The sequence below is a fragment of the Ostrinia nubilalis genome, chromosome 27 (genome assembly GCF_963855985.1).
Source record: "Ostrinia nubilalis chromosome 27, ilOstNubi1.1, whole genome shotgun sequence".
NCBI classification, from domain to species: domain Eukaryota; kingdom Metazoa; phylum Arthropoda; class Insecta; order Lepidoptera; family Crambidae; genus Ostrinia; species Ostrinia nubilalis.
The window spans coordinates 1679049-1692266 of record NC_087114.1 but is presented as its reverse complement, the minus strand read 5'-3'; the positions used below and the strand labels follow the sequence as shown (position 1 = coordinate 1692266).

The window sequence follows — 13218 nt, the reverse complement described above, 5'->3', positions numbered from 1 at the left end:
CGAGACAGAGACCCAAGTCAAGTAGCTTTCTCTTGTCTCTGTCGTCGTGCGAACCTCTGCCTTTAGCCTACATCCCACCCCATGGAATGCTCTCACTGGGAATCGAACAGAGGGTTTGAAGCACGCCCAGTGCGACTTGGCAGCCCAATATGATATTGGACGACGGCGGCGACGCGACGCATCTTATGCTGAAGAAACACGCGCCTGCATTCAAACATATTAAAGGTAAAGACGGATTAGAAAGCTGAAGTGGCAATGGGCAGGACACATAGTACGCAGAACTGACGGCTGATGGGGCAGCAAGGTTCTGGAATGGAGGCCGAGTACCGGAAAACGCAGCGTGGGACGTCCACCTACAAGGTGGACCGACGACATCGTAAACGTAGCAGGGAAGCGCTGGACGCAGGCCGCTACCAATCGATCAACGTGGAAAGCATTGGGGGAGGCCTATGTTCAGCAGTGGACGTCCTATGGCTGAAATGATGATGAAAGGTAAAGATTTCCTTCATTTGGGACTATTCCCACCTCTCGTTCCCACCGCTGCAACTCCTGTGTAGCCAGGATCTACAGCTTGACCTCCAATAAAAACCCGACCAGTGAAGGTCAAGTCTGTCCATCATCAGGACACTTCTAAGGCCTTCTGTGTTCTTCTGATTAAATTAGGAGGTTCAAGTACAGTTTAACTTTCCCCCGGGACAAACTTGACCTTCACTGGTTGGATTGTTGGCGGTCAAGCTGTAGATCCTGGCTACACAGGAGTTGCAGCGGTGGGAACGAGAGGTGGGAGTAGTCCGTATCAAACCACTATTTTTCCACAACGTGGAAGCTCTTGGCCTGCATCTCACCTGATCGAAAGTGCTGATCAAGCCGAAGATGGAAGCGAGCTTCACCCTGAATCCTCGAATCACAGAGGAACTGGCTATCTTACCTCCAACTACGGGAACGACAATGCTGTTAACATTTTCAGCTTTCTTATAAGTGGTGAATTAGGTTCTTTCATTGTCCATCTATAGAATTGAGGTAATAGTCTTATAAAGTTTTAAGAGCCATTTCACAAAAATATTCCGCGCGAATTTAGGTAAAAGCTGTCAACGCAACGTCAAAAGAGTAAAAAGAACGCTGAAATGGACAAAAAAATCTTGAGCCGTGACCGTATTAAGACTTGATTTAAGTTATTAATTTTAAGGTAGAATGAGGTATTCAAACTTGATAAATTAATTTAAATTTTTAATAGAGTTTATTAAGTCTTTTATATTTCGATTCATAATGAAACACGAATAGGTATAATATGTAAAATATATATTAAGTACAAAATAAAGACAGTCACATAGTGAAAAAAAAATCTGCCCCCTTACAGCTCCATCATCGGACCCTGGATACGAATAATGAAACACGAATAGGTATAATATGTAAAATATATATTAAGTACAAAATAAAGACAGTCACATAGTGAAAAAAAAAATCTGCCCCCTTACAGCTCCATCATCGGACCCTGGATACGAAATATTCGTCAAGGCGAATCACACAAGCCCAAACTCCATAGGGTTCTATTGTTTTGTTATGGAGGTGGCCATTGCATCTCCTCCAGATCCATTATCAGACAGAGCTAAGAAATAAATAAATAAATATTATTATAAGTAAAAAAATAACCGTTCCAAATTTCAGACTGCACAAGATTGGTAATTCATTTATGGCGAAATGTATTAAACTTTTCAATAAATTACCACAAACTGTTGTAGAATTGCCCATTCATAAATTTAAAGCACATATCAAAAGCACCTTAATGAAAAAGGGCTACTATAAAGTTGATGATTATAATTATAAAGGATAAAAATGTTTGGAATGTTTAACTACCTAGCTCGCATTAATACTTATGACTATAATTTGTATATTTTAAAGACTGTAAAACCTTGAAAAGGAGGCTGACAATAGTGACTGAGTTTCTTGCGCTGCTTCTTCTCAGCACTGGCCCATTTATTGTCCCGAAGCAGTGGTAGGGTTAATATTGGGACGTGTAAAAGCGCTTTTTTAAAGCCTATTTGCAAAAATAAATGCATTTTATGAATTTTTTATTTTAATTTTACTAAAATAATTAATCTTACTATCTTACTTCTAACTAGTCTTACTAATATTATAAATACGAAAGTTTGTGTGGATGTCTGGGTGTTTGTTACACTTTCACGCAAAAACTACTGAACAGATTTTGATGAAACTTTACAGTACAGTACAGCAGCACTAGGCAGTCTGTGTTCAACTATCACTCGGGTCGGACGTTCCTATCGCAAGACTTTTGGTTCACTCAGTTCCGATACGACTCTAGTGCTGTGTGTAATCATTTTCGTGAATACACTGAGTTTATTAATTTCTACGAGTGAATTTTATTTTGACTGAGACCTACGCCATGAACCCTGAACCAGAAGACCCTGTCGCCAGCGACAGCGACGCTCATCCATCCCTGGCTTCGACCAGAATAACAATGTATAGGCTATAATTTATGACGATCTGTGACAAACTAAATTTCAAGCGGGTGAAGCCGCGGGCAATACTACATATTTCATACTAGCTTTTTGCCCGCGACTTCTTCTGCGATGAAGTGGAAAATGGTTCTAATAGAATTAAAATATTCTAAGAAAATTAATTTTGTTAAATGATTATATTTTTTGATATAAAATCTACAAATTATATTATGTTTAAATATTTGAATACTTACAAAATTATGAGATCTTTCTAAAACAAAATTAAAACACTACACCTGCCGCAGATTTCTTTGTAAACAATGTTTTTTTGTTTTTCCTTCAGGTGCTAAAATCACCAGGCTATTGTGTGCGCATACTCTGAAGTATTCCACATACAACTGGTCGTCGGAGAAGCATAGATTTCCATTAAGTCTACTCCCGCTACCATATAGAACTCCGCTAAAACTCGTGAGGGCGCCAACACTTACTTTTGTATCGAAAATTAGTATGAGCAGCTGCGCACGCGGTTGTCCGTTGCAGGCTCTATGCAACCACACTATTTTAAACCGTGGTCCATAAGCATGAGATGGGAAACTGCACTCTCTTGAATTCTCTTGAATTTGATGGTGTTAGGGGAATCCTAGGAATGAATACAGACTTTCCAATGGAATCTCCTCATCAATATTGCGAAATTGCGAGTTGCAATGCAATGTTACGTTTTCACTTGTTATTTTATTGTTATCTGACCTTGATTTTTCAAACACGTGTCAAAATAAAAAAAATAATTTAAATCAAAAGTACTAAGGAATATTTCATTGATATCAACTTAGAAACAAGCACAGATCACAGAAACTAAAGGGAAATGTGACAAGGGGCAAATTTGAACATATTGCTTGTGAAAGCAATGATGACAGTAGCGAAGTCATTATGTAAACAGTTTATATTGCTTGCATAGTACTAAAGATTATTCGAACGTTGAATACTGATACCGCAGTGGATAATGAGCACATAATTTGATTTCTTTGTGTGTGTGAATTTCTAATACGACACTGAGTTTCGAACTCAGCGCATTACTAGCATCTCTCTATATTTCTATGGAACCAAGTTATCTCCAAAATAACATTCCACACCTTTTTAACCTAGTCAGGTAATAATTTTAATAAAATACGAAGCACGTCATCTATCAATAGGATATATGTATATTTTAGAAGTTAATAAATTATGCATAAAATATAAACACTTAAGAAGTTTAGTTAAATCGTAGAATTTCTGAAAAACAAGTACTAAAATGGTACTGAAAAAAAAAGTATCAATAATATGTTATCTAATTTATTTATTAAACGTCGAATTTTATCAAAGATTTTGGACTAAAGTTTTTGAAAATATTTTATAGCCTACATAGAAAAAAAATAGGATTCTAAATCGTGAAAGAATTTTTTTTCGGAGCCTATTGCCTCCAAACAAACAAACAAACAATTAAATCTTTCCTCTTTTATTAGTATAGATTTAACAACAAAGCTTCCCTCTCGAAACAAAACGCTTCTTTTTCTTCTTCACGAAACAAAACTCAAAGGCGATAAATAAATAAACAAATTTTTGGACAATTTCACAGCGCCATCTAGTCCAAAAGTAGGCAACCAATATGCTTGTGTTAAGGGTGCTAGCATAATGGATTTACTTTTTTATAATTTATTTATTAAATTTAATACATGGTACCTACATATTATAGTATACTACATATTATACTACATAGTATATCCGTTAAGCTAGAACCCATAACACAAGCATATTAATTGCTTACTTTGGGGCTAGATGGCGCTGTGTGAGATTGTCCAAAGATATTTGAGTATTTCTCATCGCCACGGTTCTCATCGTCACCTTCGTGGCGAATTTTATTTCTAACTTATTTCTACTTTTTGTAAACAAAAATTGTAGCGCTTGATGTGAAGATTGTATTCTCAGTAAATCGGTCAAATAGTGAGTCTCGTTTGGAAGCTTTAACGTTTTGAATTTTTTAATGCCACGAAAGTGATTCTGTACTTCACAGCAATAATTTTTTCAAACTTTACTACTGTAAATTGACTCTTAAGTGTTTATAAAACATATATTTTTGTCTTATTTTCATAGATAAATTAAATAGCAATAACATAATATAAATAAATAATAATACCTACTTTAATACAAGATAAATTTTTACCGATTACGTCACCTACTAAGTTACAAGATTCTACGCAATTGGTTTTAAGGGTGACACTGGTGGCATTCTGAAATGCTAAAGAAGCAAAAAACGGATTATCAGTACCTCAATAAAAAAAGAACTCTATCAGTCCCTCAACAAAAATATATTTTTTTATTTAGGCCAGAGGGTCTCATATTTTTGTTGTACAACTATTAACTCAAACTTCAGATTAAAAGACTGCCGGAAATTGGCGTCCTTTTTTTTTCGCGCGGCCATCGACGAAACCTTGTTTTTTGATTACAAAATAGTGTAATAAACCAAACTTACTACGACATGTATACCTCTAAACTCAGTCTGAACTGAGTTACGAGCATCAGAAGTTTGATGATTTTCATACTAGATTTGCTGTTTGCGCGCAAGTTTTGTAAGAAATTGCAACAAAATAATGACATTGTATGTGTAAACAAACAATACCATCCATTAAAGGCTCCAGACATCAGTATGCAGCAGAATCAGCGCAATAAAAAATAGCGCAATATTTTGTTGCAATTTCTTACAAAACTTGCGCGCAAAAAGCAAATCTAGTATGAAAATCACTAAACTTCTAATGCTCGTAACTTAGTTCAGACTGAGTTTAGAGGTATACATGCCATAGTAAGTTTGGTGTATTACACTATTTTGTAATCAAAAAACAAAGTTTGGTCTATGGCCGCGCGAAAAAAAAAAAGACGCCACCTTCCATACAAAATCTGGCATTGCCATTTATCTTACAAACAGATACACAGTCACATATACAGACATACATACAGTCATACAGGCAGACAGACAACAAAAATACGAGGCCCTTATTTTTTATTGATGTACTGAACTCTACTTACCACGTATAATTTATTAGTTATTAAAATATTGTAAAAACATAAAAACCAGTCACTATATTTTAAAATAAACCAAAGCAAGAAATCACTTTCGTGGCCTGAAATCACCTTCGTGTATAAAACACCACGAAGGTGATGCCACGAAGGTGACGAAAATTTTAGTTTATTATGAATTATCCTTAAATTTGAATTTAACGGTTCAAGTCGAATACTACACAAATAAGTCTAACATGTTAAGTTTTCAATGGCAACGTTTCAATTAAATTGATTAAATTTTAGAGGTAGAAAATATTGTTCAAGCAAGCGACGGTATGTCTATGGATAATCACAAAAAGTTACGTATTTTTTTCGGGAAGCGACGATCGACCTATCTCACCACCCCAATGGTCGAAGCGCGACTGACTTTAACCGAATAGAACGCTGTGATTGGTTGCTGGTGTTCGGTTTAACGGCAATCTTGTATTATTACTCAAAATTTTAGGTACCTAAAATCGTGTGACCAACGTATTTCGCTTTCTCAATTCAAAATAATTATAAGAAGATATTTTTTTGAATATTGTGTGGAAAGTATATTTAATTACGATGATTTTAGTATATGCTACACACAAATTGAATGAAAATTGTGAATGCAGTAACCAAATATTTCATTGCAACCGAAGGTGTGACACGATGAGAACGCGAAAAATGACCCCGTTTTTTATCGTTTCATGTGATTTTTTCCTATTATTTTTGCTTCTATTGCGATAAAATTTATTTTGTATGTAGCTAAATAGATATTTTATCATCTGATTTCAAAGTTATTGTTCTAACTTATACCGTTTATGAACTATTATTGTGTGACCATCAAATTTGAGTGTAAATGAGAAGTACCCATTTATTATTATTATTATATTATACATAGTTACACCCAGATCCGTCAAAGAAATTAAAATTCATCATTTCAATTTCTGCTCGGCCGGCCGACTCGAAACAGCCTCTCGGCATAGTATCAAATGCATTTGGTCGCCGTACAAATCACCGCTTCACGACACGAACGCACGTAAACGTCACGGCGGGAAAAATGACACAGGTCCTGCCTTGGCGGGCGCTCGCGCCATACTAATCGATGTCGGCTTGCGTATTGTAATTTATACTGATATTCACATCAATATTTTGACAAAGTGGTTACTAATATTTAAACAATAACTGTAGAAATCAATTCTACAATGAATATTCTTTATTTTGTTATACTTTTATTGCAGTTATTGCTGTGTTTTTAAACCAAAAACCACGATCAAAATGTGACGTTAATCTTCAAATTTGCCAAATTATTTTTAGATTTTACTCAATAATGGTAATGAAATTCAAGAATCTATTTCATTAATGGACTACAAGAATATATGTCCGATGATTACTATATATTTTTAAGCTTATTATATGAGCATAACTAATAGATACAGGACTTTGAAAATGAGTCTGCGGCAATTTTTCCGTAAAATGGTTGTGGGAGATGGGGCACTGTGAATTAAGCAAAAGAATTTTAGTAAATCCGTTTCATTAATGGTCAACACCAAGGATTGACCTATCTTTCGCAGTTATTAAATAATCTCTGGGTGTTGCTTAAGATAGTAATTCATGCTTCCAAAATCTTAGAAATTCGCACGAAAATGTAAAATGGCTCTTAAAAGTAGTTAAGACTAATTATATCGTTCCATCTCTCTCAGGTATAGTAGAAGAGAGCGTGACAGATGTTTACCGGCTATACCAGCTCTAAAACGAACAATTTTCGACCTTCATATTAGTCAATTAGGGTTCAAATTACGTTGTCAAAGATATTTAGACTAACCATAAGTTTCTATCTCCCTCAGGTATCGTAGAAGAGAGCGTGACGGGTGTCCACCGACTGTACCAGCTCAGTAAAGCGAATAAACTATGCGTTCCCGCCATGAACGTCAACGATTCGGTGACGAAAACGAAGTTCGACAACTTGTATTCGTGTCGGTAAGTCTAGATTTTCATTGTTGTTGGTATTTATCAAAATGAAATAAATTATTGTTTTTTTTGCAAGTTGTTATCAGTCTTGTCTTAATAAAAATAAAATAAAAAACCCAATTGGCGCCAATTTGCACCAATTGGCGCCTCTGCCGATTACACTGCACAACAAAATCGAACTTTTTTTTTGTTGCATGAGATTTTTCTCTTGTTGTTTACTAATTTAGGCTCGCTGATTTTAAATCTACCCTCAGATTTTTTCCAGCAGCTCTAGTTTAGGAGATACAGGTACCCTCTTAAAATGTACTCTCCATTTGACTGCTGATATCGCTATCGTCAACGTCTTACTAGTTTCTGTTTCTTTTTTTGCAATGACTTCGTCTAGAAGGACCTGTGTAAACAATCCAAATAGATTTGTCACATTTGTGGCAGATATACATTCAAAAAATTCCGTTTAAATGTGTCAGACTTCGTGAAAAAGGCCTATTTGGAGTACTTTCAACGGCTGTTGGAAACAAATAACAAGCCCTGGATACCGAATATAGTGTGTAAAACGTGTGTGGAGTCTTTACGATTATGGAAAAATAACAAGAGGGATCCCTTGAACCTTATTAGTCCTATGATTTGGCGTGAACCGTCAAACCACCACGACGACTGTTATTTCTGCGTTGTAAACATAACAGGAATTAATCGCTAAAATCATTCTAAGTGGGTTTATTCTAATGTGCCGTCAGTTACTAGACCTGTCCTGCGTTCAACTGATACACTAAAACCCCAACCAAGAACACCTCAGGTACTGTACTACAGTACGTCCGCACAAAAATGTTCAACGAATGGATCGTTTCGAAAATTTAGTGCTGAGAAGTTAAAAACTGAAATTTTCGATGGACCACAACTTAGAAAATTAATAAACGATGTAAAATTTACTGAAAGTATGACAAACGCTGAAAAAATGCATGGAATGAGTTTGTTTGGTTCGTAAAAAACTTTTTGGGAAATAAGTAGTCCGTCAATTTTCCTGACCACGTCAATCAGTTAGTACTATACTTTCATCAACTTAAATACGACATGACCATTAAGATGTATTTCCTTCATAGCCACCTTGATCGAATTCCTGAAAATCTTGGAGATTTAAGCGAGGAGCAGTGAGAACGCTTTCATCAGGATATTTGCGCCGTAGAGGAGCGGTACCAGGGCTATTGGAGTGAAAGTATGATAGCTGAATACTGTTGGATTATCCAGAACAGTAGTAACTCTCGAACTCATTCAATAAAGTCACATAAAAGAAAGTTTTGTACTAATTAGATAGTTAAATAAATAGTTATATGACAGAAAACCATGTTTTTTTGATAAAAATAGCTACCCTTCACATCTGAAAAAGTAGAGCTGCTAGCGAAAATCTAAGTACAGATTTGGAATCAGGGTAGAAAATGCAGCTTGATCCATAAAAAACATTCCATGCAACAAAAATGCTGTTGTGCTGTGTTATGGACGTGTCACTTGTTAGTGGCGCCAATTGGCGAGCGCTAATACTCAATACTAAATCTGAATCATTTATTGCTTCCATTAAGAAAAAAATATTATGAAAACAGCCTATAAGCCACTCGCTCAAATGTTAAATGTGTCCTATCCCGTACAAAACATGTTTTCGAATTGTACCTATTCATGCTCGCCGCCGCGCCGCGCAGTGACTTACTGGATGGCTTGTATTTTATTTGCACCTACCTGCTTTATAAAAATAAAAAAACACTTTTAATAGAACTGCTACGCTAAATCGTTTTTGTATTGTTTATTATTATTAAGACAAATTAATGTTTCTCTGTAAGTGATTGCATTGTAATCTTTTTGAGAAATAAATATCTTTAACCACAAGAATCTAAAAGATATAATAAATCATTTACCTGCAAATAGGCTTTTAAAAAAAGTAAAGTAAGAAATCATCATTAGCCTTTGTATTTGCGTTCACCATCGAGTAGCTTTCATTTAGTCAAGCTTCATCTAATTCAACATTTCTTTATTTTATCTAATAAATCAAGCGAATTTTAATTTCCAAATGTTGGTGTCTATTCAAATAATATATGGCTGCCACAGAATACCAGCGTTATGCTCTAAGTCCTAACCAAGAGCATAACACATACCGAGTGGCTGCCATTTTGGTTTTAAACAAATAATTATGTACACTGATGTTGTTTGTAGTCTAAGGATTTTGGACTTTTATTTTCTTTTATTCTTTTTAAATAAATGTAACGTATTTGTTCCAATAACATAAATGGATGAGATAGAACTTGAAAAACCTCAGTTATATCATTATTTCATGCATTTTATTTCCTTTATCTTCACAGGGAAAGTATAATAGACGCTCTCAAACGCAGCACAGATCTAATGTTTGGGGGCAAACAGTCGGTAGTTTGCGGGTACGGAGAAGTCGGCAAAGGGTGCTGCCAGGCGCTGAAGGCTTTAGGATGTGTTGTGAGTATATTACGTACCTATTTATTGTACCGGCGAACTGCGTACCGCCTATGTTCATCAGAAATGTAGGATACTAATGGTGAAAGAATTTTTCAAATCGGCCCAGTAGTTTTGGAGCATATTCAATACAAACAAGCAAATAATAAAATCACCAGTTGGCGCCTTTGTCGAAAGTGTGTGGCGTGGCGCCAACTCATGACTGAAAATATTTTTTTTTTTAAATTACGTAACATGTTAATGAGTTTTTAAAGTATTTTATAGTTATTAATGACCGGTGTTAACTAGCTGTTTGATATGGTGCATAAAGGAAAACTAATTTAATATGATAAATACTTTCTTTTTCAGGTATATGTGACTGAAATAGACCCAATTTGTGCGTTACAAGCCGCCATGGACGGCTATAGAGTTGTTAAATTAAATGAGGTAAGCATATCAAACTTACTTTTATATTTTACTAGCTTTTGTCACGGCTTCGCACGCGTGAAATTCGTTCTGTTACAGAAAGTTTTTTTTTTGTTTTTGTGATTACCTATTTACCTGATAAATTGTACAAATATTGACATTGACACCCTATGTCATTATTTTCTCATTATTTTTAAGAAATCTAGGTATTCGTCAGATAAAAGATAGGTAGATTATTAATTTTGACTGATTTTTTTATGTTAAAAGTGGTTTTGCTTGACGCCTTAGCTTTGTTCAAAACTACTTTTGACTAACGCTGGCCGTAACAGCGTATTACACTTGAAAATTTCGACGGGTTCATCCAGTGTCTAAGTAGCTCAGATGGAAGAGCAGTCGCCCGGCAAGCGGAAGGTCGTGGGTTCAATTCCCGCCTTAGGCAGTTCGATTTTTTCAAGTTATTTATAATTTTCAAATTACTTTTGACTAATTTTTGTAGTCAAAACTGGTTTTGACCAATAATGAGTTTTGACTGTGACATTTCCAATAATGTTATATTATAACAACAACTAAATACATTTTTTTTTCTTTTTCCAACCGCAGGTAATCAGGCAAGTGGACATCGTAATAACTGCGACGGGCAACAAGGGCGTCGTCACAAGAGAACACATGGAGCGCATGAAGAACGGCTGCGTGCTGTGCAACATGGGCCACAGCAACACTGAGGTCGACGTGCACGCACTGCGCACGCCCGACCTGCTGTGGGAGCGGGTTCGAAGCCAGGTGAGACGGGTAGAGGCCAGGCGAGACGGGTAGAAGCCAGGCGAGACAGTTAGAAGCCAGGTGAGACGGTTAGAAGCCAGGCGAGACGGGTAGAAGCCAGGCGAGACGGTTAGAAGCCAGGCGAGACGGTTAGAAGCCAGGCGAGACGGTAAGAGGCCGGGCGAGACGGTTAGAGGCCGGGCGAGACGGTTAGAAGCCAGGCGAGACAGAAGCCAGGTGAGACAGTTAGAAGCCAGGCGAGACAGTTAGAAGCCAGGCGAGACAGTTAGAGGCCGGGCGAGACGGTTAGAGGCCGGGCGAGACAGTTAGAAGCCAGGCGAGACGGGTAGAAGCCAGGTGAGACAGTTAGAAGCCAGGCGAGACAGTTAGAAGCCAGGCGAGACAGTTAGAAGCCAGGCGAGACAGAAGCCAGGTGAGACAGTTAGAAGCCAGGCGAGACAGTTAGAAGCCAGGCGAGACAGTTAGAGGCCGGGCGAGACGGTTAGAGGCCGGGCGAGACAGTTAGAAGCCAGGCGAGACAGAAGCCAGGTGAGACAGTTACAAGCCAGGCGAGACAGTTAGAAGCCAGGCGAGACGGGTAGAAGCCAGGTGAGACAGTTAGAAGCCAGGCGAGACAGTTAGAAGCCAGGCGAGACAGTTAGAAGCCAGGCGAGACAGAAGCCAGGTGAGACAGTTAGAAGCCAGGCGAGACAGTTAGAAGCCAGGCGAGACAGAAGCCAGGTGAGACAGTTAGAAGCCAGGCGAGACAGTTAGAAGCCAGGCGAGACAGAAGCCAGGTGAGACAGTTAGAAGCCAGGCGAGACAGAAGCCAGGTGAGACAGTTAGAAGCCAGGCGAGACAGAAGCCAGGTGAGACAGTTAGAAGCCAGGCGAGACAGTTAGAAGCCAGGCGAGACAGTTAGAAGCCAGGTGAGACAGTTAGAAGCCAGGCGAGACAGTTAGAAGCCAGGTGAGACAGTTAGAAGCCAGGCGAGACAGTTAGAAGCCAGGCGAGACAGTTAGAAGCCAGGCGAGACAGAAGCCAGGTGAGACAGTTAGAAGCCAGGCGAGACAGTTAGAAGCCAGGCGAGACAGTTAGAGGCCGGGCGAGACAGTTAGAAGCCAGGTGAGACAGTTAGAAGCCAGGCGAGACAGTTAGAAGCCAGGTGAGACAGTTAGAAGCCAGGCGAGACAGTTAGAAGCCAGGCGAGACAGTTAGAAGCCAGGCGAGACAGAAGCCAGGTGAGACAGTTAGAAGCCAGGCGAGACAGTTAGAAGCCAGGCGAGACAGAAGCCAGGTGAGACAGTTAGAAGCCAGGCGAGACGGGTAGAAGCCAGGCGGGACGGTTAGAAGCCAGGTGAGACACTAGGCGAAACTCGAGGGGAGACACTAAAGCCCGGTCTGTGAGCACGTTGAATTTTGTCCAATGACCCCAAGTTACCCATCCTTAACGCTCGCGCGTAATTATATTGCTATCGCGACTGTGCGACGGGCGCCCGCAGTGAGTGTGCGAGCGCGACAGCAACATAATTACGCGCGAGCGATAAGGATGGGTAGCTTCGGGTCATTGGACGAAATTCTACGTGCTCGGCAACGGCTTTAGATGGCGCTGTGTAAAAATGTCCCAAGATACATTATTTACTTTTTACCTTTATCCACAGGTAGACCACATAATATGGCCGAACGGCAAGCGCATAGTGCTGCTAGCGGAGGGTAGACTAGCAAACCTGTGCTGCTCGTCGCTGCCATCGTTCGTGGTCTCCGTGACCGCAGCCACGCAGGCCCTCGCGCTCATCGAGCTTTACAACGCACCGCAGAACAGATACAAGGTGAGCCTTCATCATAATCATCATCAGCAGGTCATCATGAGTCCGTGACCGCGGCCACGCAGGCCCTAGCGCTCATCGAGCTTTACAACGCGCCGCAGAACAGATACAAGGTGAGCCTTCATCATCATCATCATCATCATTAGGTCATCATGAGTCCGTGACTGTGCCACGCAGGCCCTAGCGCTCATCGAGCTTTACAACGCGCCGCAGAACAGATACAAGGTGAGTCATCATCATCATCATCATCAGTAGGTCATCATGAGTCCGTGACCGCGGCC

The 13218-nt window shown here is 38.9% G+C and overlaps 1 protein-coding gene across 1 annotated transcript in view; it reads left to right on the top strand.

The window, feature by feature from the left end:
- LOC135084827 (adenosylhomocysteinase-like 1) overlaps window positions 1-13218 on the top strand; it is a 49311-nt gene that overhangs the window by 31295 nt on the left and 4798 nt on the right. The window contains exons 5-9 of the mRNA XM_063979568.1: window positions 7358-7490; window positions 9824-9950; window positions 10296-10373; window positions 10953-11132; window positions 12773-12940. Of these exons, the coding sequence (XP_063835638.1) occupies window positions 7358-7490; window positions 9824-9950; window positions 10296-10373; window positions 10953-11132; window positions 12773-12940 (686 nt within the window). The remainder of the gene's footprint in view (window positions 1-7357; window positions 7491-9823; window positions 9951-10295; window positions 10374-10952; window positions 11133-12772; window positions 12941-13218) is intronic.